The sequence below is a fragment of the Aulonocara stuartgranti genome (genome assembly GCF_965226115.1).
Source record: "Aulonocara stuartgranti genome assembly, chromosome: 16".
Lineage (NCBI taxonomy): Eukaryota > Metazoa > Chordata > Actinopteri > Cichliformes > Cichlidae > Aulonocara > Aulonocara stuartgranti.
The window spans coordinates 30,141,225-30,165,839 of NC_138952.1; the positions used below are offsets into that span (position 1 = coordinate 30,141,225).

General features: G+C 44.6%; 2 protein-coding genes across 2 annotated transcripts; both read right to left on the reverse strand.

Annotated features, from left to right (window-relative positions):
• LOC309690218 (olfactory receptor 6N2-like) lies at window positions 1-977 on the reverse strand (the record flags this gene model as incomplete). Its single annotated transcript, XM_082507141.1, has 1 exon — window positions 1-977. One exon carries the CDS (start codon window positions 975-977, stop codon window positions 18-20), a length of 960 nt encoding a protein of 319 aa, XP_082363267.1. The 3' UTR covers window positions 1-17.
• Window positions 978-11,010: 10,033 nt separating this feature from the next.
• On the reverse strand, window positions 11,011-12,838 carry LOC309691375 (olfactory receptor 6N2-like). Its single transcript, XM_082508994.1, has 2 exons — window positions 12,801-12,838; window positions 11,011-11,692 (listed from the first exon to the last, which is right to left on the reverse strand). Exons 1-2 carry the CDS (start codon window positions 12,814-12,816, stop codon window positions 11,028-11,030), a joined length of 681 nt encoding a protein of 226 aa, XP_082365120.1. The 5' UTR covers window positions 12,817-12,838; the 3' UTR covers window positions 11,011-11,027.
• Between the last annotated feature and the right edge of the window lie 11,777 nt (window positions 12,839-24,615).

Here is a 24,615-nt window from a genome sequence, read left to right on the forward strand (position 1 = left end):
TGCATTACAATTTAAAATTATATGCCATACATTTGATAATAGGGCAGTAATACCAGTGTTATTAAACTTGACAACAATATTTTGATATGTTTGAAAATTTCATTCATTTTGAGTCCATATATGATTGGATTTAAAAGAGGATGGAATACAATTGACTGAAACGTCAATGTCAAACGAAGAGTTTTGGATAGATCAGAATCCAGTCGAACTATAATTATATCAAAGAAAATAAAACAGGAAAAGTTGGTTAACACCAGCAGGTGGGGTAAACATGTCTTTACAGCTTTTTTCCTCACTTCTCTACAACAATGGTAAGATATTCTAAGAATCCTGATGTATGTAAAAAGTATGAAAAGCAAAGGTAGAAGGGCAATGCTTATCAACATGACCACACCATATATAGATATTGCGACCGAGGGCACACACTGAAGCTTGTAAAGTGAATTATTACAAAAAATTCCTGTCAGAGAAAAGCTACAGAGTTTGACATTCGAATACAACACACCCATCACTGAGGTTTCAAAAGCAGGTATAAGCCAAGCTAAAATCAGACATACATAAATAGTTATTCTATTCATAATAACTGGATATTGCAGGGGTTTACATATAGACACATACCTGTCATATGCCATTGCTGCCAACAGTAAAAAGTCTGAACCAACCGAGGTGTAATATGATAAACCTTGGAAAAGACAGAGTGAATATGATATCATCTGTTTTTCAGACAAAACATCAGATAAGAGCTTTGGATAGATAATCATGCTGTAAAGAACAGAGTTGATTAACAAAGCTGCAATAAAAATGTACATTGGCTCGTGAAGGTTTTTGTGAGTCCAGATAAGGAAAACTATAGTGGAATTAAAGCAGAGTATCAGAATATAAAGTGTAAATATGATCACAAAATAAAGATACCTGTATTTGTGCAATTCTGCAAACCCACCTAGAGTTAGCAATGTTACATTTAATTCAATATCCATTTAATGAACAAAAATGTTATTTACTATACAACTAGATGACATAAATGGTATTCATTAAAAATCAAATGAAAAGACAAGTCTTAATGTATTGTAGTAATGCTTTTCCAGCACCGAACTAAGAAGTAATTGGCTCTGTGGCTTTGTTTTATCAGACAATTTCCCATTCTCAATGGGACTCATTAAGTTCTTCAAGAACATGTAAACAACTTCACCAAACTTTATCAGTTGATATTTTTGTCTGTGTGATCTATCATCGTACAGCATACCTCATAGAGAGGTGAGTAGACTTAGTAGTGTAGATAAAATAATAATAAAATATCATTATTATTATTATTATTTGTGTATAACTTTCTATAACCAAAGTGCTTGCTGGTACAGGAGAAGCACTTCTAGTATATATTCTGAGCCCAGGCCATGAAGGACAGGTAATTAGTAAAATCTTAAAATCAATTCTAATGCAATATGTAAATTTTTCTTAGTCTTTAGAAGATGTCTAGCTGCTGTATTTTGCACGATTTACAGTCAATTTAATGCTTTCTGAATGATACCTGTTAGAAGACCATTACATTACTGTATTTTTTGGATTATAAAGGTGCACTTTAAACCCTTGATTATGTTGAATGATGAATTGAAGGCAAAAAAATACTGAATGCAATTCTAACAAGCTTGAAAGTCAATATGTGTTCAACACAGCTTAAACTCTTTTGAGCAAATTTTACTGAATGTCTTTAAATAGTCTTCAGGAATAGTTCTCCAGGCTTCTTGAAGGGTATCCTAAACCATTAATGTTGAGGTCCTGGTGCTGTAGACATCAGTCCATAACTGACAGTGTTCTGCAGTGTTGTTGTTTTTTTCGTTGTTGTTGTTTTTTAATTCCAGGTTATTGAAAGCCATTGCTAATTAGATATTTTCTAAATTATATCACATGGTGGATCAAACTCTGACATAACTTATGAAAGTGACCAACGTTATTAGAGACAAGGAAACAGAAGCAGGGCTACAGAGTAGGGCTGAACGATTATGGAAAATAATCTAATTGCGATTTTTTGCCCCAATATTGCGATTGCGATGCGATATGCGATTATTTTTTAAGGTCTTTGTCTTCTGTATTTTAAACAAAGACAAGCAATACATCATATAGTATGGCCAATACTATATTACATTAATTTTAAACTGTTCTTTCCTGGAAGACAGACCTCTGTTATGATGACATGAGGTGATGCATGAATTGATGACTGACATTTTTATTTAACTTCTTCAATCACAACAGTATATTTGAACATACACAATAGTTTATTTTTAGCTTACAAACATCTGAGCATAAAGTGCTGACAAGGAACCCTGGTGTAAACATTAAAATGAAAGTCAGTACAATGTGCAGATTGCAGAAATATACATAAAAAAAATCAGTGGCTTTACCACACTCAGTTTTTCGACATCTGTGAACTACTAGACAGTCATTCAATTAAAAAATAATATTAAATAAATAAAACTATCCATCCATCCATCCATTTTCATCCGCTTTGTCTGGGGCCGGGTCGCGGGGGCAGCAGCCTAAGCAAAGAGGCCCAGACCTCCCTCTCCCCAGCCACCTCCTCCAGCTTATCCGGGGGAATACCAAGGCGTTCCCAGGCCAGCCGAGAGATATAATCTCTCCAGCGTGTCCTGGGTCTGCCCGGGGGCCTCCTCCCGGTGGGACATGCCTGGAACACCTCACCCAGGAGGCGCCCAGGGGGCATCCTTGTCAGATGCCCGAACCACCTCAGCTGGCTCCTTTCGATGTGCAGCAGCTGCTCTACTCTGAGCCCCTCCCGGATGGCCGAACTTCTCACCCTATCTCTAAGGGAGAGGCCAGCCACCCTTCGGAGGAAGCTCATTTCTGCCGCTTGTATCCGCGATCTCGTTCTTTCGGTCACTACCCACAGCTCGTGGCCATAGGTGAGGGTAGGGACGTAGATCGACCGGTAAATTGACCGGTAAATAAAACTAATAAATAAAAAATACACACATCTTACTGATCTCTGCAGTCAGTAACATTACACATAAAGTGCAAACATAATAGCAATTGTATAAACACACACACAAACACGCCTTTAAAGTTTAAAGGCGTGAAATTGGACGGTCTAGTTCTGATTAGCGTCACCGCTGTCTCCGTGGAGTTTAATAAACTCGGCCGTCTGCTTCTTGCTATCTAAAATATAACCAGACACTGGTGTAAATTCTCGACTGTCTCATACTTCTGTTTAATAAGTTTTCTGTTTGACGTTTAGTCAGCTGTGTGAAAACCAAGGAGGAACCCACCCGGGGGATTAATAAAGTTTTATTTTATCTAATCTAATAACTTTAATCTCAGCCAAACCGATTTACTCACGAACAAACAAAACACTGAAAAAAGCCCAACAATAACATTTTTAGGTTGTCTAAGTGACTTATATATTACGTTTAACCCGAGCAGCGAAACTCCGCGGTGATCTGAAAATGATGTGCCGGGAGTTGTGCCGTTCTCGGCCGCATCAGTAACCCTCGAGCTCCCGGCTAGCTGTCGAGCTGGTGGGTAGCAGACGCCTCTGAAAACGTCGAAGCACTTTTGCAAATATGGGATATCTTGATAAACCGAGCAGATATTTGATGTTTACACAACTACTTTCTCGCCTGAAAATATGTTAAAAGTTTATTTTGTGACCCAGAAAGATTAGTATGAGTAATTTTAAAACTTAGTAGCGGCCGCCATTGCTGGAAACTGGAGCTTGGCTGGGCCGCGCTATGAATTCTGGGATATGGTAGTAATTTGGACAGCCTTCGGCGCGTCGCTGTGACGTAATCGGTCTACAAATGCGGCCTCAGGAGGATGCAGCCCATGAATTTGGACATGTCCAGAGTATAATCGCAGCCTTTGCGGTTAGAAAATTGCACTTGATCATGTCGCGATATTATCGCAAATGCGATATATCGTTCAGCCCTACTACAGAGTCAGAATACAAACAGACTAAAGAAGTCTCTCCAGAAAAAAAAGAACCACTGCCCAGTATTTACATCATACCCTGAAGTATACCTTGAAGAACCTGGAGAGGTTAATTCTCAAACATCTCACAACTCAGGTGAGTAAACTGCTGGATCCCCTGCTGGTCGCTTACTATCCTAGTATTGGGGTGAATGATGCAGTCATGTACCTCCTGCACAGATCACTGTCACACCTGGAGAGTACTGGAAGCACTGTGAGATTCATGTTTTTTTTTTCTCCCTTCCTAACGGCCACCTCCAGAAATTCTCTGATGATACAGTCATTGATGGATGTCTGAGGGGAACGATCTAGAGTATAGGAAAATCATCACCGACTTCATCATCTGGTGTGAATTCAACCAACCACCATCCATCGCACCAGTGAACATCCATAGTTTGGATATTGATGTGGTCGACACATACAAATTCCTGGGTGATCCAACATATCACCCTAATTTAATTTAGCCTTCTGTTTATTTTACTTTATACCTCGTGTATTTATATTTATTCAGTCGGATCTGTTTCCAGCCCTTTTTAAACTACTTTAAACCACTTTGATCTCTAATTTTCACTTGGTGAGGGATTATTATGTTCTTCCTAGTCTGAACTGCTCTCTTCACCTGAGCTGCTATCCTGTTCTGAGTCACTGTCTTCTTTGTTTCTTACAGTCACGTGCAAAATGTCCCTTTTTTCCACACTCCCAGCATGCAGCGCTAAAATTACTGTTTGGTGTGTATCTAAGTCTGCCTTTACCTCTTGCTCTTCCAATATGCATTCCTCTCCCTTTCTTTTGGATTATTCCTGCTCCAGCTTATTGTTTTTCTAAACATTTCTCATCAGGTGTTAATTTTACTTGTTTATTTCCCATTTTCAAAGATTTTGCTGGGCCGTCACTGGCACGCTTGACTTCAGAGTGGTTGCTGATACTCCCTTCTACTTCACTTCTAAAAAATGAAGCGGTATCAGTTTTATGAGATAAAACTCAACCGTTGTCCTTTGTCACCAGTACGTGAGCCTCAAGCAAAGAAAACAAAAAATGGAAGTAGTTCAGCAGCATATTGTGCTGTAAAATCAACTTACTTCCAGACAAATACACATAGACATTTGCGCCCTTCTACAATTTGTTACGAAGTAATTACGACTACCTCTAAAACCTAAGTCTAATTTGGTTCGTTACGGCATAATTGCGGCTACTTCTAACCTATTTTACGCGTTTCATTAAACCTTTGCGGTGGTTTTATATACCAAAATAATGTTTCTCACCCTCAGATGTCTCACTGGTGGTTCGGATCGTCAGACTGAATCCCACCGCCGTGGACCAGACTATAAACACCTGCCCGGACCCGAATTCACGTCCCGGGGCTTTCTTCCTCGTCTAAGAGGAAAACCTTTTGGTGGCAGTGGTTATTATTATATTCACATGCTTCCATCTTCCATCAGTGGTCAGTGACAACTCGTACTTTTCGACTCTCCTTCTTCTCCCTCCTCGCGCTCACAGAAACATAACAGGTATTGCAGTCCATTCTCCCTGCAGCACAGACTACACTGCCCATGAGGCTACTTTCTTCTGCAACACTCTGCCTATTGCCTTCATAATAAATTATTTTGAATAATAATTTTTAAAAATATTTCTTCAAGTCATTAGGCGGCCGCAAGTACAGGTGACATGGGGCGCGAGATTCAGACACAGGCATTAGAGCCTCTTAATGCGTGCTTTCTTTGGGTTTCCACTGGCGTGGAATTACCAAAAATAGAGAGGGCATAGCCTAATATATGAAACAGGGAAAGACCGCCGTGTAATCCATTTATTTCAATAAGGTAACTGTATTCTGAATACCACCTTTTAAAACGGTAACTGTAATGGAATACAGTTACTCATATTTTGTATCTTAAATATGTAACGCCCGTACAATTATTCCATTACGCCCCATCACTGCCGGCAGGGTGCAGGTGTTGAGTGGCCAGATGTTGTTCTTCCCATTCAACTGACTATTCAAAACTTGCTCTAGCTTGAAGTTGGCCTTTAGTGTTGTTCTGTCATGGTTGGCTGTGTGGCAGGCAGGCAGGAGTGGTGAACCCAAAATGCAGGACTCTTAGGAAACGAGGTTTAAACTGAAAATGCAGCTTTATTGCTGGAACAAAACTTCAACATAAAATAAAACTCACAAAAGCAAACAAAACTCTAACTGAGGTGCAGGAGGCCTGGAAGTCATGAACACACAGCAAGTTGAGGGTATGACAAGACAGGGAGCACAGGAAAACACAGGGCTTAAATACACAGGGGAGTAATTAGGAAATGGACAACAGGAGGGAGACACAGCTGGGAGAAATTAGGCTAACGAGACAGGAGAGAGGTAAAACTAAACACATTGACATGAGACATGAACTTTCAGAATAAAAACAGGAAACTAACAGACACAGAGATCCAGACAGGACACTGAACTTGGCAGGCAGACTCACGAGCAGACACAGTGACACCATGGACAGACAGAGGGAACACAGGCAGGCATGAAACAAACACACTAACACATAGCAAACCTAAACAAAAGACAAGGCAGAATAAACAAGAATATAGAAGAATATAAAGAAACACAAAACACCGAGTCCTCAGACTCAGGACCATGACATGTTCGCCACATCCCCACTGAATTGAAGGCTCTTAGCATTCTATGCATTCCATTGAGTCAACGGCTTTCATTTTCATTTTTCTCCTTGTGTGATTAAGTCTTACCTGTAGGCCATTCTGTGGATACAGTGATGTTAAGGATCTCTGCCTGTAAAATCTCCTCAAACACATCCATAGCAAAGTAGAATATTACCAAGCTCTCAGAGCTTCGCGATTAATAATCAATACTCTTTTGATGTATTTGTTTCGCAACTACTTTCTTCTCCTTTCCCCGTTTGCCACTGATGAACTGATAACACTATCGGAGTTATTACTGTACAACTGTGACATTTAGGAAATCAAAATATTCATATTTTCATTCATTCTTGTGTGTGTGTGTGTGTGTGTGTGTGTGTGTGTGTGTGTGTGTGTGTGTGTGTGTGTACATGCGCACTCGCATATGCCTTAGATGAATGAAAAAGGTACTTCAAACTGTATGATGCAATTTACTTCATAATATCAACATGGCCCCTTAAGGCGAATTCATGACTTTAACATTTGGCTACACAAAGCTGCCCCCTGGTGAGTAAGGAGCCGGCTCGCGTTGTTCACTTCAAAGAGTTGGCTCTAAGAGCCATTTTTGTGCCATTTCGTTCGCGACCGACACGTCACTAATTTGTATTCAGCCAATCTTGATATCTGATCACTCAGATCACTGCAGCGTTGACCTGCCCCACACTAAGACTAGGGCCTCAACATAGTCAAAATGAACATACTGTCATGTCTTAATTTCCTTTTATTCATGTTGCCACTTCTCCCTCCTCTGTCTTGCTTTAAGAATATACACTCTGTGGTGTCTAAATTTATTTGGAATGGGAAAAGGCCATCAACATTGCTACAGTTTTACTACTGGTCATTCAAAATCAGGGTGCTTAGGGGGTTGTTACTACCAGAGATGGGCAGTAACGCGTTACTGTAATCCGATAACTTTTTTCAAGTAACGAGTAAAGTAAGGGATTACTATTGCAAAAACGGTAATTAGATTACCGTTACTTTCCCGTAGGAATGCTACGTTACTGCGTTACTAAAACCGTGATTTTTTTGCGAGAATGTCTCATGACAGTGACGTAAGCGAGTGGACGTTCGTGACAACAGCTGTGTGCAGATCAATGGATAATATATCAAGTGTGGGAGAGAGTATGAGCATGCAGCGTTTAAAGCGTGGAAGTACTGACCTTACTTTAAGTTTGATTCCATAAAAAGTGACAAAAACATTAGTGTCCGTTGTGCGTGGGAAGAAAACTTCTTTTTACAGCGAAAAAAACCTCTAAACTTCCAAGCAAGCACCGAGTGCGCTACGACGTAATGGGAAACTCACAGAGAAACTCGCGGATTCTTCCACTGACCGCCGCGGCACACCTGCACCAGGGTAAACCTCCGCCTACCCTACTCCTGCTTTACAGGTGAAAATAGAGCAACAGGACCGCTGAGTCTCTGACTTTATTTATTTTCTGCTGTGTTTTACTTGCATCTATTTGAAAGAGTGAGTGTAAACACACAAAAATATTTTATGTGCTGGAATGTGCAGAAAATAGGTTTAAATATTAAACAAATTTCTTCCAGTCAGAGAATGTTGCATATAATTAAATTTTTGCTTGATGCATAAAGTTAAAAGATTAAAACTAATAAAACAAGTTTTAAAAAGAGACTTTTCCATTTGATTACATTTTGTATGATGGATTATGTAGAAAAAGTAGAATTGGACTGAAAGATCTATCGCTTTATCACCTATTCAGGTTGTAAATCGTGTTTTTAAAAAGTAACTAAGTAATTAATTACTTTTGAAAATAAGTAATCAGTAAAGTAATGGGATTACTGTTTTGGGGAAGTAATCAGTAATTAGTTACTGATTACTTTTTTCAAGTAACATGACCAACACTGGTGAGGAGTAATCCGAAGCGAACACAGCAGCCGCCCTGCACAGCGCTACCCTTCCAGCGCGTCACACAGACCCGCCGTGTTCCCCCGCAGGAAACAAGCATCGAAGGCGTTTGGAAAGGGAGGGGGATAAGTGTGTGTGTGTGCGTGTCCATAGTTCGCCCTGCCAGGCTAAGTAAACAGTCTACCAGCCAACCCAGGTGGCCTTGTATGGAGTGGGAAGGAACAGACTAAACACAGTCGTTATCAGGGTGTTTTTGTTCGGCTCCAGCCTTGCAGCTGGCGCCAAAGGGGCTATCCGCATGAAGTGATGGTGCTTTTTACTTTAGTGCGAACAGCTCATATGAATTTCAAAGCAGTTCTACAGTCCAACACTGGTCTCTCAATCTCCCGTTGGAGAGCCGCGAGCTTCGCCATACTTGCGTTCTTTGATGTTGTCATTTCTTGTGCTCATGATGTTGGTTTTGATATCTGTTGAGAGGGAAACATGAAGATGAAACCAGAAGATGTCCTTAAGTTGTCATGTGATGTAAACTGTTTAGAACTCATACATATATACCAACAAGACAGTGTACATCACTGTCACAACAGCATTTGTTGTCATCCAAAGGTTTTATGGTTTTTCCTATAATACCTTGTGGCCACTCTCTAGTCAAAATGCCCTGACCGATTTTTTGTCCCAGTCCAGCTGACCAGGTGGTCAAGGTGCGGCCTCATGGTCTCTTGCTTCTACAGCCGAACAGAGCAGGCGGGCTAAAACTTTGTTATCGGTAAGCTGAAGAAATTAATCTCTAACGAGTTAAAATGCCATCCAAACTGATAATGTTCACAAAGTATAATTTTGTACTTGTCGTAGAGGACAGAGTGAAACCAGAAGGTTTACTGAGCTGTGGCTTCATGTAAATGCTGAGCATCCACTCGACGGCGGTAAGCTAAATGTGGCTAATCAGACACGTGATGTGCGGAGTGTGGGTACAGTTGTTGGGTGTCTCTGAAACGCACTGTTGATATGCTAGTTAGATCGTTAACCAAGTCATTAACATGTGAAAAGCTGTAAATGGTTAAAACAGCTGAAAATAAGTTTATGAGAGATAATTGTAAGCAGACTTTATGCTGCTTCCTGCTTAATTTTTTGATGTCAATCATTTGTTTTACAATACAGTGGAACCCCGACTTAGGAATACCCCATTTAACGAAAAATTCAAGTTACGACGGCACTTAACGGCAATATTTCTGCCCGTGTTATGGCAAAATGCCCGTGTAACAAAATCCACTGTCTCTGATTGGCTGAGCCCAGAATGCCTACAATGCCCACAATGCCTTCCAAATCATGTGACAACCCCCTTGGCTTTCGTACTTGAGCTTCGCTGTTCCACTTGAACGACGTATTGTTGTTGCAGTTAGCAATTAGCCTATAGCCTACCATTCACTCAAAAGGCGCGATGGGTGCTTCGACTTACGAAAATTTTCGACTTCTGAAAGACCCTCGGGAACGAATTAATTTCGTAAGTCGGGGTTCAACTGTACTCAGTATTGAATACTTGGAGGTAATTTTTAGTGTATTTCCACTTGTACTAGTAGGCCTATGATACAAGCGGGATTAAGCACATCTGTTCTAATACTCCTATTCGTGGACTGAGTCCTTGTGTTTACATGTTATTGAAATTATTTGCACTTTGTTCGGTTTCTGATAAGCGTTTGTGTATTGCTCCAACAATGACTTTATATCTGATGGATCTAATGAATGTTTACCATGAAAAGTGAATTATATGGTGACTATAATTCCTGAATGTTTGAAGCCCTGTAGATCATCTTTAACATTGCTGCAGGTTACAACTTCAGGTCTCAAAGTCAAATGAACACTGCAGCATCACTGAGAGTTAAAAACTGTATAAATTATTTCACCTTTAATAAAATGGGTGTTCTGTTTTACAAAGTGTAACAATTACATTTAACATCCAGGTATTCATGAAAACAGAATTTAGTAAATTTAACAGAGTTAGAAATTAGCATTGAATTTACACATTACACTATACAATACACTATATTATGTTTATAAATAATGAGTTATGGAAAGTTCAAAAGAATTTTTCATTAAAAAAAACTATATATATATATATATATATATATAACTGAGAAAACAGAAGACACTGTGATGAATATTCACATGCTTGTCAGCATCAAAGAGAGACTTCTACTAATTGATTCATTCTACTAAATTATTTTTATGTGAATATACAATAGTAAATAATAATCTATGACAATATAGAAGGGAAAATGTGAAATGCAGGCATATGAGATGTTTAGAATTTAAACATTACCAGAAACAGTTTAAGAAATTGTTTGTCTTTGTTTTATGACCATTATGTTGTCATCAATAGAAGAACAGAAATCAACATTTACATAAATGTCATGACATTTCTATAAATTTGATCTCTTTTCCTCTGTCTAGTATGTAAAATCGGAGAAAAGGTACTCCATTGTCTAGTTTGCATTACAATTTAAAATTATATGCCATACATTTGATAATAGGGCAGTAATACCAGTGTTATTAAACTTGACAACAATATTTTGATATGTTTGAAAATTTCATTCATTTTGAGTCCATATATGATTGGATTTAAAAGAGGATGGAATACAATTGACTGAAACGTCAATGTCAAACGAAGAGTTTTGGATAGATCAGAATCCAGTCGAACTATAATTATATCAAAGAAAATAAAACAGGAAAAGTTGGTTAACACCAGCAGGTGGGGTAAACATGTCTTTACAGCTTTTTTCCTCACTTCTCTACAACAATGGTAAGATATTCTAATAATCCTGATGTATGTAAAAAGTATGAAAAGCAAAGGTAGAAGGGCAATTCTTATCAACATGATCACACCATATATAGATATTGCGACCGAGGGCACACACTGAAGCTTGTAAAGTGAATTATTACAAAAAATTCCTGTCAGAGAAAAGCTACAGAGTTTGACATTCGAATACAACACACCCATCACTGAGGTTTCAAAAGCAGGTATAAGCCAAGCTAAAATCAGACATACATAAATAGTTATTCTATTCATAATAACTGGATATTGCAGGGGTTTACATATAGACACATACCTGTCATATGCCATTGCTGCCAACAGTAAAAATTCTGAACCAACCAAGGTGTAATATGATAAACCTTGGAAAAGACAGAGTGGATATGATATCATCTGTTTTTCAGACAAAACATCAGATAAGAGCTTTGGATAGATAATCATGCTGTAAAGAACAGAGTTGATTAACAAAGCTGCAATAAAAATGTACATTGGCTCGTGAAGGTTTTTGTGAGTCCAGATAAGGAAAACTATAGTGGAATTAAAGCAGAGTATCAGAATATAAAGTGTAAATATGATCACAAAATAAAGATACCTGTATTTGTGCAATTCTGCAAACCCACCTAGAGTTAACAATGTTACATTTAATTCAACATCCATTCAATTAACAAAAATGTTATTTACTATACAACTAGATGACATAAATGGTATTCATTAAAAAACAAATGAAAAGACAAGTCTTAATGTATTTGTTACAACCCACTCTGTTAGGCGTCAGGGGAGGAGTAACATAAACAAGCCCCCCACACAAACTGAGTAAAGTAAAAAGTTTTAATTTCAAACTTTAAACAGAAAACCGACAGGGCTGTTCAACAGACCACTGGGCATATAATTATTACATAAAGAACAAACGAAACAGTCACGCGTAAAAGCTAAGGGTTAACTAAAGCAGGCTGGCAGCACACAAAATAAAAGCTAAGGGTAACTAAGGCAAGCCAGCATCACAAAACTCTAATGAAACTAAGTTCAGCTGTATATCAGGTTTAAACAAAGAGCAACACAGCAAAGAGGTTTAACAAACAAGATTCACATGCAGAGCAGACGAGAAGGACACTGCATGTTCACTTCAGAGCAGCAGTTCCCCCTAGTGTGAAGGATCTTCAGCCTTTTATACTCCCAGGTGCAGACAATCAGCCAGTCAATTGGTCATGGAGGGGTCATGGGATCGCCAGGCAGCAAATCGTCCGCGAGGTCTGGCACACTGTGATCTGCATAAAAGAAGGCTGGCACAGGACTCCCAGCAGCCAGTCATCCACGAGTCCTGGCACACTTAGATTTGCATAAGCACAAAAGGGTAGTCTCACTCTCTCCAAGGCCCAGGGCCGTAACACCACTCCCCTTAAAATACAAGACTACGTTTTGTATATACAGATTTCAATATTCATGACAGACAACAAAACAAGTCATACTCACAACCGGGAGAGGCCATCAGCTAGTACATTTTCTGATCCTTTTATATGCCAAATCTCCAAATTGTACTCTTGCAGCAGCAAGCATCGCCAAATAAACAGGGGTACTCATGGACCAAATTAGCTATGTCTTCTTGTTGCTCGGAATGATTTTAACACTTCAGAGTAAGGCAAGCGGGGCTTAGAACCACTGGAGTCATTCAGTTTTAAACCATCAGCCTCGTCTGTGCTTTCTACCTCTGAGTGACTGAAGACGGCCACAGGAGCACAGCTCCCAGTGGGTTTTGGTTAGGGTCGGGAGTGGTATAACTTTAACATGATTATATGGCAAACACAGGTTTTGCGTCTTCGATTCGGCGTGCTGATTATGTAATCAGTTTCTCCTACTTGTTCGTGTACCTCATAAGGCCCCTCATACTCAGCAGAAAGAGATGATCCGGGGACAGGGAAGAGGACAAGTACTTCATCTCCTGTCTGGAATTGTCGTTTGACAGCAGCCTTATCATAAGCGTGTTTCATTTTTCCTTGTGAAACAGTGAGGTGCTGCTTAGCCAGAGCATTAGCCTGACTCAAACGCTCACAGAAATCCTGCACATATTTGGTCACTCCCACTCTAGGGCTCCCTTCCTGGATCAAATTTCTCTTTCATTGATTTAAGCGGGCCACGAGGCGTGTGGCCAAACACTAGTTCAGAGGGACTGAACCCGAGTGACTCTTGGACAGCTTCGCGAGCAGCAAACAACACAAAGGGAATCCCTTCATCCCAATCCACTTTGGCCTCTAAGCAATACTTGCGGAGCATGGCTTTTAAGGTTTGATGCCACCGCTCTAAAGCTCCTTGGGATTCTGGGTGATAGGCAGAAGACACAACCTGTTTGATTTGTAGGTTTTTAGCTACTTGCTTGAATAATTTAGATTGAAAGTTAGAACCTTGATCTTTTATGACAACTTTAGGCAGTCCGAATGTAGAAAAAACTTAGTAAGGGCTCTCACAACAGACCTTGCCGTAATTTGTGCAGTGGAATAGCCTCAGGGAAACGTGTAGCAGCACACATAATGGTGAGTAAATATTGGTTTCCTGACGTTGTTCTTGGTAGTGGACCTACTTAGTCTACTATGACGTGATCAAATGGTTGATCGACTACTTGGATGGGACATAATGGTGCAGGGGGTATAACCTGATTTGGTTTACCCTCAAGTTGACACATATGGCAACTACGGCAGAAAGCAGCCACATCACGTTTCATGCCAGGCCAGAAGAAGTGTTTTAATAGTAACTGATACGTTTTTTTGATGCCTAAATGTCCTGACCACTGGCTTTCACGAGCAAGCGCCAGGATCTTTGACCGATACAGCGTGGGTATGACAATCTGCTTAACCTTACTCCAGTCCACACTCCTAGCACCCAATGGAAACCATTGACGTATTAGCACAGCTTGTTCTATGAAAAAGGCTTGTTGCTCATTCTTAGCTTGCTCAGCACTTACCACATGCTTAAAACATCGCTGCAACGATTCATCAGCCAACTGGGCCGCCGACAGATTTTCTCTGGTTAAAGGCAGTGGTATTTCTTTTACAGATGGACTAGGCTCCTCAGGGTTTACCAAGTCTGGGGAAGACAAAACATTGTTGTCGTCAGGTAACGTGGCACCCTCCTCAGAAAATGAGGACATCAACACAGAATCAGCGAGGGTAACGTCACCATCTTTACGGGCTTGGGCACGAGTAACCACACAGGCTGGGTACAGCTTTGGGGTCACAGAAATATCTGGGGCATTAGAACTGAAGGGCTTATCCAGCACCTCCAGACTAGGACGCACTAATTCGCCCGTAATATCATTTCCTAGCAACATGGCCACCCCCTCTATTGGTAAGGACGGACATACTGCGACAGGGAAAAATCCCGTAACGAGTTCTGATTTGATATAGACCTGGTGAACGGGTCTGGGAGCATAACCCATCTCTATTCCACGCAGCACAACATTAAAGCCGCATGCACTGTCTGCTGAGAAAGGTAAAGCACTAGAAAGGATTAAGGTCTGAGACCCTTCGGTGTCTCTCAGTATGCGCTTCGAGTAATGAACCGTTTTTCAATACAAGCCTCAGTGCTTCAGAAAGCTTCATTTGGCCATCACTACCGACAGGGCTGTTCAACAGACCACTGGGCATATAATTATTACATAAAGAACAAACGAAACAGTCACGCGTAAAAGCTAAGGGTTAACTAAAGCAGGCTGGCAGTACACACAATAAAAGCTAAGGGTAACTAAGGCAAGCCAGCATCACAAAACTCTAATGAAACTAAGTTCAGCTGTATATCAGGTTTAAACAAAGAGCAACACAGCAAAGAGGTTTAACAAACAAGATTCACATGCAGAGCAGACGAGAAGGACACTGCATGTTCACTTCAAAGCAGCAGTTCCCCCTAGTGTGAAGGATCTTCAGCCTTTTATACTCCCAGGTGCAGACAATCAGCCAGTCAATTGGTCATGGAGGGGTCATGGGATCGCCAGGCAGCAAATCGTCCGCGAGGTCTGGCACACTGTGATCTGCATAATCAGAATCAGAATCAGCTTTATTTGTCACAAGCAGGTTGCCCTGCAGTGAAATGGGACCCCCCGACCTTACACACATAACACAGACATCACATGGGGTTACAAGTCGGAGATTGGTAGCGTTACAGAAAAGAACACTGAAATGTACACAACAACGGGAGGGTACAAGAGGAAAACAAGAGACCTCCACTCATGCTGTGCTTCCATGGTAGGACAGCACGAGAACAGGAAACAAAAAAAACTCTGCAGAAAAAAAAGCACATGAATGGCCACAGCACAACATTATGAAAGACATGACAAGCCACAGGGTTGGGTAGGGGATATCATAACACAATAAACACAGTGTGCACATCTGATCTGGGACTGCTGCAATCTTTCGACTGCGCCGCCAGCTGACCCGATGTCCAAATCATGGGGGAGGTAAGCATCGAAGGCGCTGGAAGGGGAGGGGGGATGGGTGAGTGCTTATCAGTGTAAGTGTATGTGTGTGCGTGTCCATAGTTCAGCAGAGACAGTGTCCTTCGCCCTATCAGGCTAAGTAAACAGTCCTCCAGCCAATCCAGGTGTCCTTGCATGGGATGGGAAGAATAGTCATCACACAGTCGTTATCAGGGAGTGATTGTTCGGCTCCAGCCTTGGGCCTGCAGCTGGCGCCGTGGTGGTGTCCGCATTTTGATGTTGATTTTGTTGATTTTTTCATGCGAGCAGCCCAGGAGAATGTCAAGTTGCTCTTTAACACTCTGACGCTGGTCTCTCAATCTCCCGTTGGAGAGTCGCGAGCCTCCCCATGATGGTATCAAACTTCTGTTCCATGGTGTTATCATTCTTTTGATTCTGAGACCCCACAACTGCAGTGATCCGTTCCGCGATGTGTTCCAACTTTCGCTCAAGGGTCTCATTTTGAGCAGGCCTCTCTCTGATGTATCCCCCCATACGCTCAATGGTGTTGTTTTGAGCCTTCACAGCAGCTGTAAGCGTCTCCAAGGTGTTAACCATGCTGCGTTCATTGTGAGAGGTCGCGCCTCGTCCCATCGTTTCAATTCCAGCGGGCAGCCTTGGGGGGGTTTGAACAGCCGGTTCTGCTCTCTTATTTCTCCGATAAACCAGGGCCAAGCCAGCTCCGATCAGCAAGAACCCTGTTATCATGGTTCCGAATAGGTAGATATCTTCAGCGTCCTTGATCGACAGGCACATGACCCTCCAGTTCTGCCACCCGTCCATCGTGTATCCGGCAGGGAAAGTCCCTCCAGGGTACTCAGGCTCTCCCGAGCCCAGACTTCTCGTTGAGAAAAGGGTGTCAATAGCATTCAGAGACCAGTTGATCAAATCCATAATTCTCTTTTAGGTTTAGAGAACGACAGTGAGCGACTGTTCCAGGGAAAGTAATGCACACGAGACAAGACAAGGACACAGAGGCTAAGCAGGGAAGATAGGGGTAAGAAGGCTGGCACAGGACTCCCAGCAGCCAGTCATCCACGAGTCCTGGCACACTTAGATTTGCACAAGCACAAAAGGGTAGTCTCACTCTCTCCGAGACCCAGGGCCGTAACAGTATTGTAGTAATACTTTTCCAGCACCGAACTAAGAAGTAATTGGCTCTGTGGCTTTGTTTTATCAGACAACTTCCCATTCTCAATGGGACTCATTAAGTTCTTCAAGAACAACTTCACCAAACTTTATCAGTTGATATTTTTGTCTGTATGATCTGTCATCATACATCATACCTCATACAGAGGTGGGTAGACTTAGTAGTGTAGATAAAATAATAATAAAATATCATTATTATTATTATTATTATTATTATTATTTGTATATAACTTTCCATAACCAAAGTGCTTGCTGGTACAGGAGAAGCACTTCTAGTATATATTCTGAGCCCAGGCCATGAAGGACAGGTAATTAGTAAAATCTTAAAATCAATTCTAATGCAATATGCTAATTTTTCTTAGTCTTTAGAAGATGTCTAGCTGCTGTATTTTGCACGATCTACAGTCAATTTAATGCTTTCTGAATGATAACTGTTAGAAGACCATTACATTACTGTATTTTTTGGATTATAAAGGTGCACTTTAAATCCTCTAATTTTCACAAAAATCAACAGTGCACCTTATGTATGAATTCTGGCTATGCATACTGACCTTGAACCAATTTTATGTGGTACACAGTGCTCAAAAATCTGTGAAAAAATGTCTTAGCACGGGTCCAAAACTCTGTCCGCTTCAGGTCTCAAAGTCAAATGAACACTGCAGCATCACTGAGAGTCAAAAACTGTCTAAATTATTTCACCTTTAATAAAATGGGTGTTCTGAGCCCCGGCTTGGACAGTCTCAGTCGTTGTGTCCTTGGGCAAGACACTTCACCCGTTGCCTACTGGTGGTGGTCAGAGGGCCCGGTGGCGCCAGTGTTTGGCAGCCTCGCCTCTGTCAGTGCGCCCCAGGGTGGCTGTGGCTACAATGTAGCTTGCCGTCACCAGTGTGTGAATGTGTGTGTGAATGGGTGGATGACTGGATATGTAAAGCGCTTTTGGGGTCCTTAGGGACTAGTAAAGCGCTTTAAGATGGCGGCGCGCACAGACGCAGCGGCCCGGAGCTCCTACACTTTTGCACTTTTGGTGGTACTGTGTATTATTTCACACAGTCTGGGGTTACTTCAATACAACAGAGATGATCTACTACAACTAAGCCGTGGATGTCACGGCGACGGATGGCCGGTACTGAATAGGACTCAGGTGCAGAAACCCAGAGCGGAGACAGTAGATGATTTAATAGTTTATTACGGTTAAGTGCAAGGGGAACAAAAAAAGGGAAACGTGGCAAAGACAGAAAATGACGAGACGTGGAGCCTTGGTGTGGCGTGCCCAGGGGAACGTGGCTAGGGCGAGGGAACGAGGCCTGAGAAGTGGAACGGAGCTGAGTGGGGAACAGTCACACTGAGGGGAGAGGATATAGAAGTTAGGCGGGTAGTGAAGGCAGCTCAGAAGTGGCCAGTATAAGAGCAGCAATTCTTACTTGCAGTTAGGGACCTGGAGTGTTTGAGAGGGGGATGATGAAGATCCAGGGGAGGCTGAGTGGCGTGGAAAGGCTGACCTGAGATCCGGGGCTCCAGATGGAGTGTGATGGCAGGAGGGCAGGCAGGTGAGGCACAGAGGGATTTCCAAAATGATCACTAGGTATTCCAAGTCCGGAGGTGGAGTGAGCCAGGGTGGGTACAGCAACTGTAGCACAAAAGAGTCTTTGTTAGTAAGATGAATCACAGCGAGAATTTGAAACACAAGACCTGTTACCAACATGGGTTGATGACGAACTGGCAGTGAGTGAACATCGATGTGTGGTTTAAATCCCTCTGGTTTGATAGCCTGCAATAGGCTCCAGGTGTGCAGGAGCTGGAGTTGGCCCTGCCCAGGGGCGGATCCCAGGTCAGTTCAGGAGCCTAATGGAAACTCCAGCCACCCACCGTAGACCATGACAGTACCCCCCCCCCTCAAGGGACGCCACCCGGCGGCCGACCGGTCCCCAGCCCGCGACGTGACCTGAAAAAATCAGAGACAAGAGCAGGATCAAGGATAAACGAGCGAGGAACCCAGGCACGTTCCTCAGGCCCATACCCCTCCCAGTCCACCAAAAACTGGCGACCCCGACCACGGCGACGGACGTCAACGATCCGCTGAACCGTATAGGCCGGATGACCATCGATGAGCCGGGCGGGCGGAGGGGGGTCGGAAGACGGGCACAGCACACTGGACAGCACAGGCCTGACTTGGGAAACATGAAAAACCGGGTGAATCCGCAGACTGGGAGGAAGCTCGAGCTTCACAGCAGAGGGCGAGATGACCGAGTGGATGACATACGGCCCAATAAACCGAGGAGCCAGCTTGCGGGAGGAAACTTTAAGGGGAACATCCTTAGCCGACAGCCACACCTTCTGCCCTGGAGCGTACCGAGGAGCTGGCGACCGTAGACGATCTGCATAGCGGCAGTGGCGGGCAGCAGCTTTCTTCAGTGCCTCCTGGGTCCGAGTCCAGACGCGGCGGCAGCGCTGGAGATGGTGCTGGACGGAAGGCACAGCCAAATCAGCCTCTTCCTCAGGGAAGAGGGGAGGCTGATAGCCCAGGGACGCTTCAAATGGAGAGAGACCAGTGGATGCGGAAACATGAGAATTGTGCGCATACTCCACCCATGGGAGATGTGCTGACCAGGTAGCCGGGTTATGGGAAACCATGCAGCGGAGCATGGACTCCAGCTCTTGGTTGAGCCTCTCAGTCTGCCCGTTGGTTTGAGGGTGGTAACCAGAACTGAGGTTGGCTCGAGCACCCAGGGCAGAGCAGAAAGATTCCCAAACCTGGGATGTAAACTGAGGTCCCCTGTCAGAAGTGACCTCGGCAGGAATCCCGTGGAGTTTGAAGACGTGGTCAACCATCAGTCTTGCAGTTTCCGTGGCAGTGGGTAGTTTCTCCAGGGCAACGAAGTGAGCTGCTTTTGAAAACCTGTCGATCACAGAGAGTATCACTGTTTTACCTGCTGACCTAGGCAGTCCAGTGACAAAGTCCAGGGAAATGTGGGACCAAGGATGAGAAGGTACGGCTAGAGGTTGTAGAAGACCGGATGGTCGCTGATTTCGGGTCTTGTTCCTGGCGCACACGTCACAGGCAGAGACGTAGTCCCGCACATCATGTTCCAGAGTTGCCCACCAGAAGTGACGACGTAGTAGTGCGATGGTGCGGCCGATTCCAGGATGGCAGGAAAACCGGGAGGTATGAGCCCACTTAATTACAGCCGAACGGGTTGCTGTGGGAATGAAGCGGCGGCCCGGAGGACCTGTGCCAGGGTCTGGTTCATCCAGTAAAGCACGCTGGATGGATTCCTCTATGTCCCAGGATAAAAACGCTACGCGGCAGGAGGCAGGAAGCACAGGAGCTGGTTCGGTGGGTTCAGCGTCTGGGTCGTAAAGACGAGACAGGGCATCAGCCTTGGCGTTCTTGGAACCTGGACGGAAAGAGATGGCAAACTTGAAGCGATCAAAGAACAGAGACCAACGGGCCTGGCGGGCGTTTAGACGCTTAGCTGTTTTGAGGTAAGTAAGGTTTTTATGATCTGTGAAGATGGTGAATGGGTGTTCAGCTCCTTCCAATAGGTGACGCCACTCTTCCAGGGCTAACTTAATAGCCAGCAACTCTCTGTCTCCTACATCATAGTTGCGTTCAGCTGACGAGAGTCGACGTGAAAAAAAGGCACATGGGTGTAACTTGGCCTTGGAACCTGAATGCTGTGAAAGGACCGCTCCGACGCCGACGTCGGACGCGTCTACCTCTAGAACAAATGGCTTGGAGTGATCTGGGTGACACAATACTGGAGCTGAAGTAAATAGGCGCTTGAGCCTACTGAATGCTACCTCAGCTTCAGGTGTCCAGATGAACTGTCTTTTGGTGGATGTGAGTGTAGTGAGAGGAGTGGCTACCTGGCTGTAGTTGCGAATAAACCTCCGGTAGAAATTGGCAAAGCCGAGGAAACGTTGTAGGTGCTTGCGTGACGTGGGCGTGGGCCACTCCAGGATCGTGCGGATCTTGGCTGGATCAGTCTTCACCTGCCCTCCTGCGAGTATATAGCCAAGAAAAGTGACAGATTGTGCATGAAACTCACATTTCTCGGCTTTGACGTAAAGTCGGTTTTCCAGGAGGCGTTGGAGGACTGCTCGGACGTGGACATGGTGTTCCTGGGGGGTCTTGGAGAAAATGAGTATGTCATCAAGATAAACAAAGACAAACTGGTTCAGGAAATCACGGAGCACGTCGTTGACCAGGTTCTGAAAGACAGCGGGGGCATTGGTTAACCCAAACGGCATGACGAAATACTCAAAATGACCTAGGGGCGTATTAAAAGCCGTTTTCCATTCGTCCCCCTCCCTGATGCGGACAAGGTGGTAGGCATTGCGGAGATCCAGTTTGGTGAATACGGTGACTTCATGGAGGGGCTCGAAGGCTGAGCTGATAAGGGGTAAAGGATATTTGTTTTTAATGGTGATGTCGTTTAACCCTCTGTAGTCTATGCATGGACGGAGTGATTTATCCTTCTTTTCCACAAAAAAGAAGCCGGCGGCCACTGGAGAGGAGGATGGGCGGATGATACCTGCAGCTAATGACTCGTGGATGTACTTTTCCATGGACTCTCTTTCTGGTCTGGAGATGTTGAATAGCCGGCTAGAGGGAAGCGGAGCACCAGGTAGAAGGTTGATAGCGCAGTCATAAGGCCTGTGGGGTGGTAAGGACGACGCTTTGTCTTTACTGAAAACTTCCTGGAGGTCATGGTACTCAGGTGGGACGAGTGTGAGGTCAACCGGATCAACGCCCGAGGTGTTAGTGTCAGGGGCACCCGGCGATAGGGCAGACTTGAGGCAGTGGGCTAGACAAAAAGGGCTCCAACTAGCGATTTTACTTCCAGACCAGTCTATATGAGGGTTGTGTTTCTGTAGCCAGGGGTAGCCTAGGATGAGTGGTGAATCAGGAGAAGAGAAGGTGAATAAGGTAATGGCTTCATGGTGGTTTCCAGAGGTGACGAGGGTTACGGGGCCAGCCTGATGGGTTATCTGAGACAATATTTGATCGTTTAATGCGGTAACAGGGATGGGAGGATCGAGAGTCTTGAGTGGCAAATGAAGGCGTCTAGCGAGAGCTAAATCTATTAAATTTTGCTCTGCTCCGGAATCAACGAGAGCATGGAGGGGGTGAGAAACCTTATTTAGACACAGGGTGACTGGTAGAATTAACCGGGGTTTGGAACTGAAAGAGGATCCGCCCACCAGTATCCCCGAAATTACCGGCGGGCGGAGCCTTTTGGCCGAACCGAACACTGCGCTAACCTATGCTCCACTGAGCCACAGTAAAAACACGCGCCCGACCGAAGCCGTCGTTCTCGCTCCTCTGGTGTGAGACGAGAGCGGCCGATTAGCATAGGCTCCGGAGCGGCGTCCGTTTCCACGGAAACGGGAGCGGATGTTGACACCGGACGTGACGGTGGAGGAAGTGAAAACGTACGAGGCGCAGGTTTACGATGTTTCTGGTTCTTTTCTGCCTCCCTTTCCCTCAGGCGATTATCTATCCGAAGGGAAAGGGAGACCAAGTCTTCAAAGGATTTGGGCTCATCGCGGGAAGCGAGCTGGTCTTTGAGCTCGTCGTTTAAGGCGCGACGGAACACTCCCCGAAGGGCATGATCGGGCCAATTGGCCTCGGCGGCTGCGGTACGGAAGTCGATAATGAACTCAGCGACACTTCGGCTCCCCTGTTGCAATCCGAGCAACCTTTCATCAGAACTACCCTCCGATACTGGGTGAGTAAAGGTCTTTTTAAACTCGCACAGAAAATCATCAAACGAGCAGGTTGGGAGCGGGTGAGCCGACAGGTACGCCTCGGCCCATAACAGCGCCTTGCCCTGTAGCTTAGCCACCAGATATGCTACCCGAGCTGATTCGCTAGTAAATGAACGGGGTGAATGCGTGAACGCGAGAGAACATTTCAGTAGAAAGGCCGTACAGCGGCCCCGCTCCCCAGAGTACGGCTCGGGTTCTGGGAATGCAGCATCGCGAAACACGGAGCCCGAAGGGGTCGGAGCTGGGGAAGACTGGGGAGGTTCTGCCACGGGCGCAGGGGACGCGGAGGATGGGCCTGGAGGAGGGGAAAGAGCCGACTGAATCTCCTGCAGGGAAGCTAATATCCTAGCCTGGGTCTCGCCTATGGCTTGACACCGGGTGTCGAGAACCTGCAACGCTTGCTCATGAGCCCCTAAAATGGCTCCCTGCTTGGAGACTGCTGCACGTACTGGGTCTGCTGAGTCCATTTGTTGGCCAGTTCGTACTGTCACGGCGACGGATGGCCGGTACTGAATAGGACTCAGGTGCAGAAACCCAGAGCGGAGACAGTAGATGATTTAATAGTTTATTACGGTTAAGTGCAAGGGGAACAAAAAAAGGGAAACGTGGCAAAGACAGAAAATGACGAGACGTGGAGCCTTGGTGTGGCGTGCCCAGGGGAACGTGGCTAGGGCGAGGGAACGAGGCCTGAGAAGTGGAACGGAGCTGAGTGGGGAACAGTCACACTGAGGGGAGAGGATATAGAAGTTAGGCGGGTAGTGAAGGCAGCTCAGAAGTGGCCAGTATAAGAGCAGCAATTCTTACTTGCAGTTAGGGACCTGGAGTGTTTGAGAGGGGGATGATGAAGATCCAGGGGAGGCTGAGTGGCGTGGAAAGGCTGACCTGAGATCCGGGGCTCCAGATGGAGTGTGATGGCAGGAGGGCAGGCAGGTGAGGCACAGAGGGATTTCCAAAATGATCACTAGGTATTCCAAGTCCGGAGGTGGAGTGAGCCAGGGTGGGTACAGCAACTGTAGCACAAAAGAGTCTTTGTTAGTAAGATGAATCACAGCGAGAATTTGAAACACAAGACCTGTTACCAACATGGGTTGATGACGAACTGGCAGTGAGTGAACATCGATGTGTGGTTTAAATCCCTCTGGTTTGATAGCCTGCAATAGGCTCCAGGTGTGCAGGAGCTGGAGTTGGCCCTGCCCAGGGGCGGATCCCAGGTCAGTTCAGGAGCCTAATGGAAACTCCAGCCACCCACCGTAGACCATGACAGTGGAGATCTTCAACTAACATCCGAGTATCTCATCCCCCCGGAGATCGTTAAGCAACCCCCGGGGCTACCCGCAACAGCAAGCCGCAGGAGGAGACGTTGCGAGCGGAGGCAGAAGAGAGGCAAGCGGGGAGGCCTGTGGGCACGGCTAAAGACTAGTCCGTTTAAACCACCACTCCCGATCATATTCCTCTCCAACGCCCGTTCAATCCGTTACAAACTGGATGAAATACGACTGCAGATCGCCACTCGACGGACTTTTAATAACTGTTCGTGCATGATTTTCATTGAAACCTGGCTGGACAGCGCCATTCCCGATGCGGCTATCGATCTAGCAGGCCGCACCGCCTATCGAGCCGACAGGTCTGCGGACTCGGGTAAGAAGACTGGCGGGGGGCTGTGCATCTATATTAACAACCTTTGGTGCACGAACGTCACGGTAACGGAAAAACTGTGCAGTACAGAGGTAGAACTGTTGGTGTTAAAGTGCCGTCCATTCTATCTCCCTCGGGAATTTTCTGCCGTTTACATCTGCGCTGTTTACATTCCACCAGATGCTAATGCTAAGCTAGCGTTAGCACAATTGAGCAGCAGCATCAATAACAGCCTGGTAGCACACCCGGACAGTGTCTTTATTGCGGCTG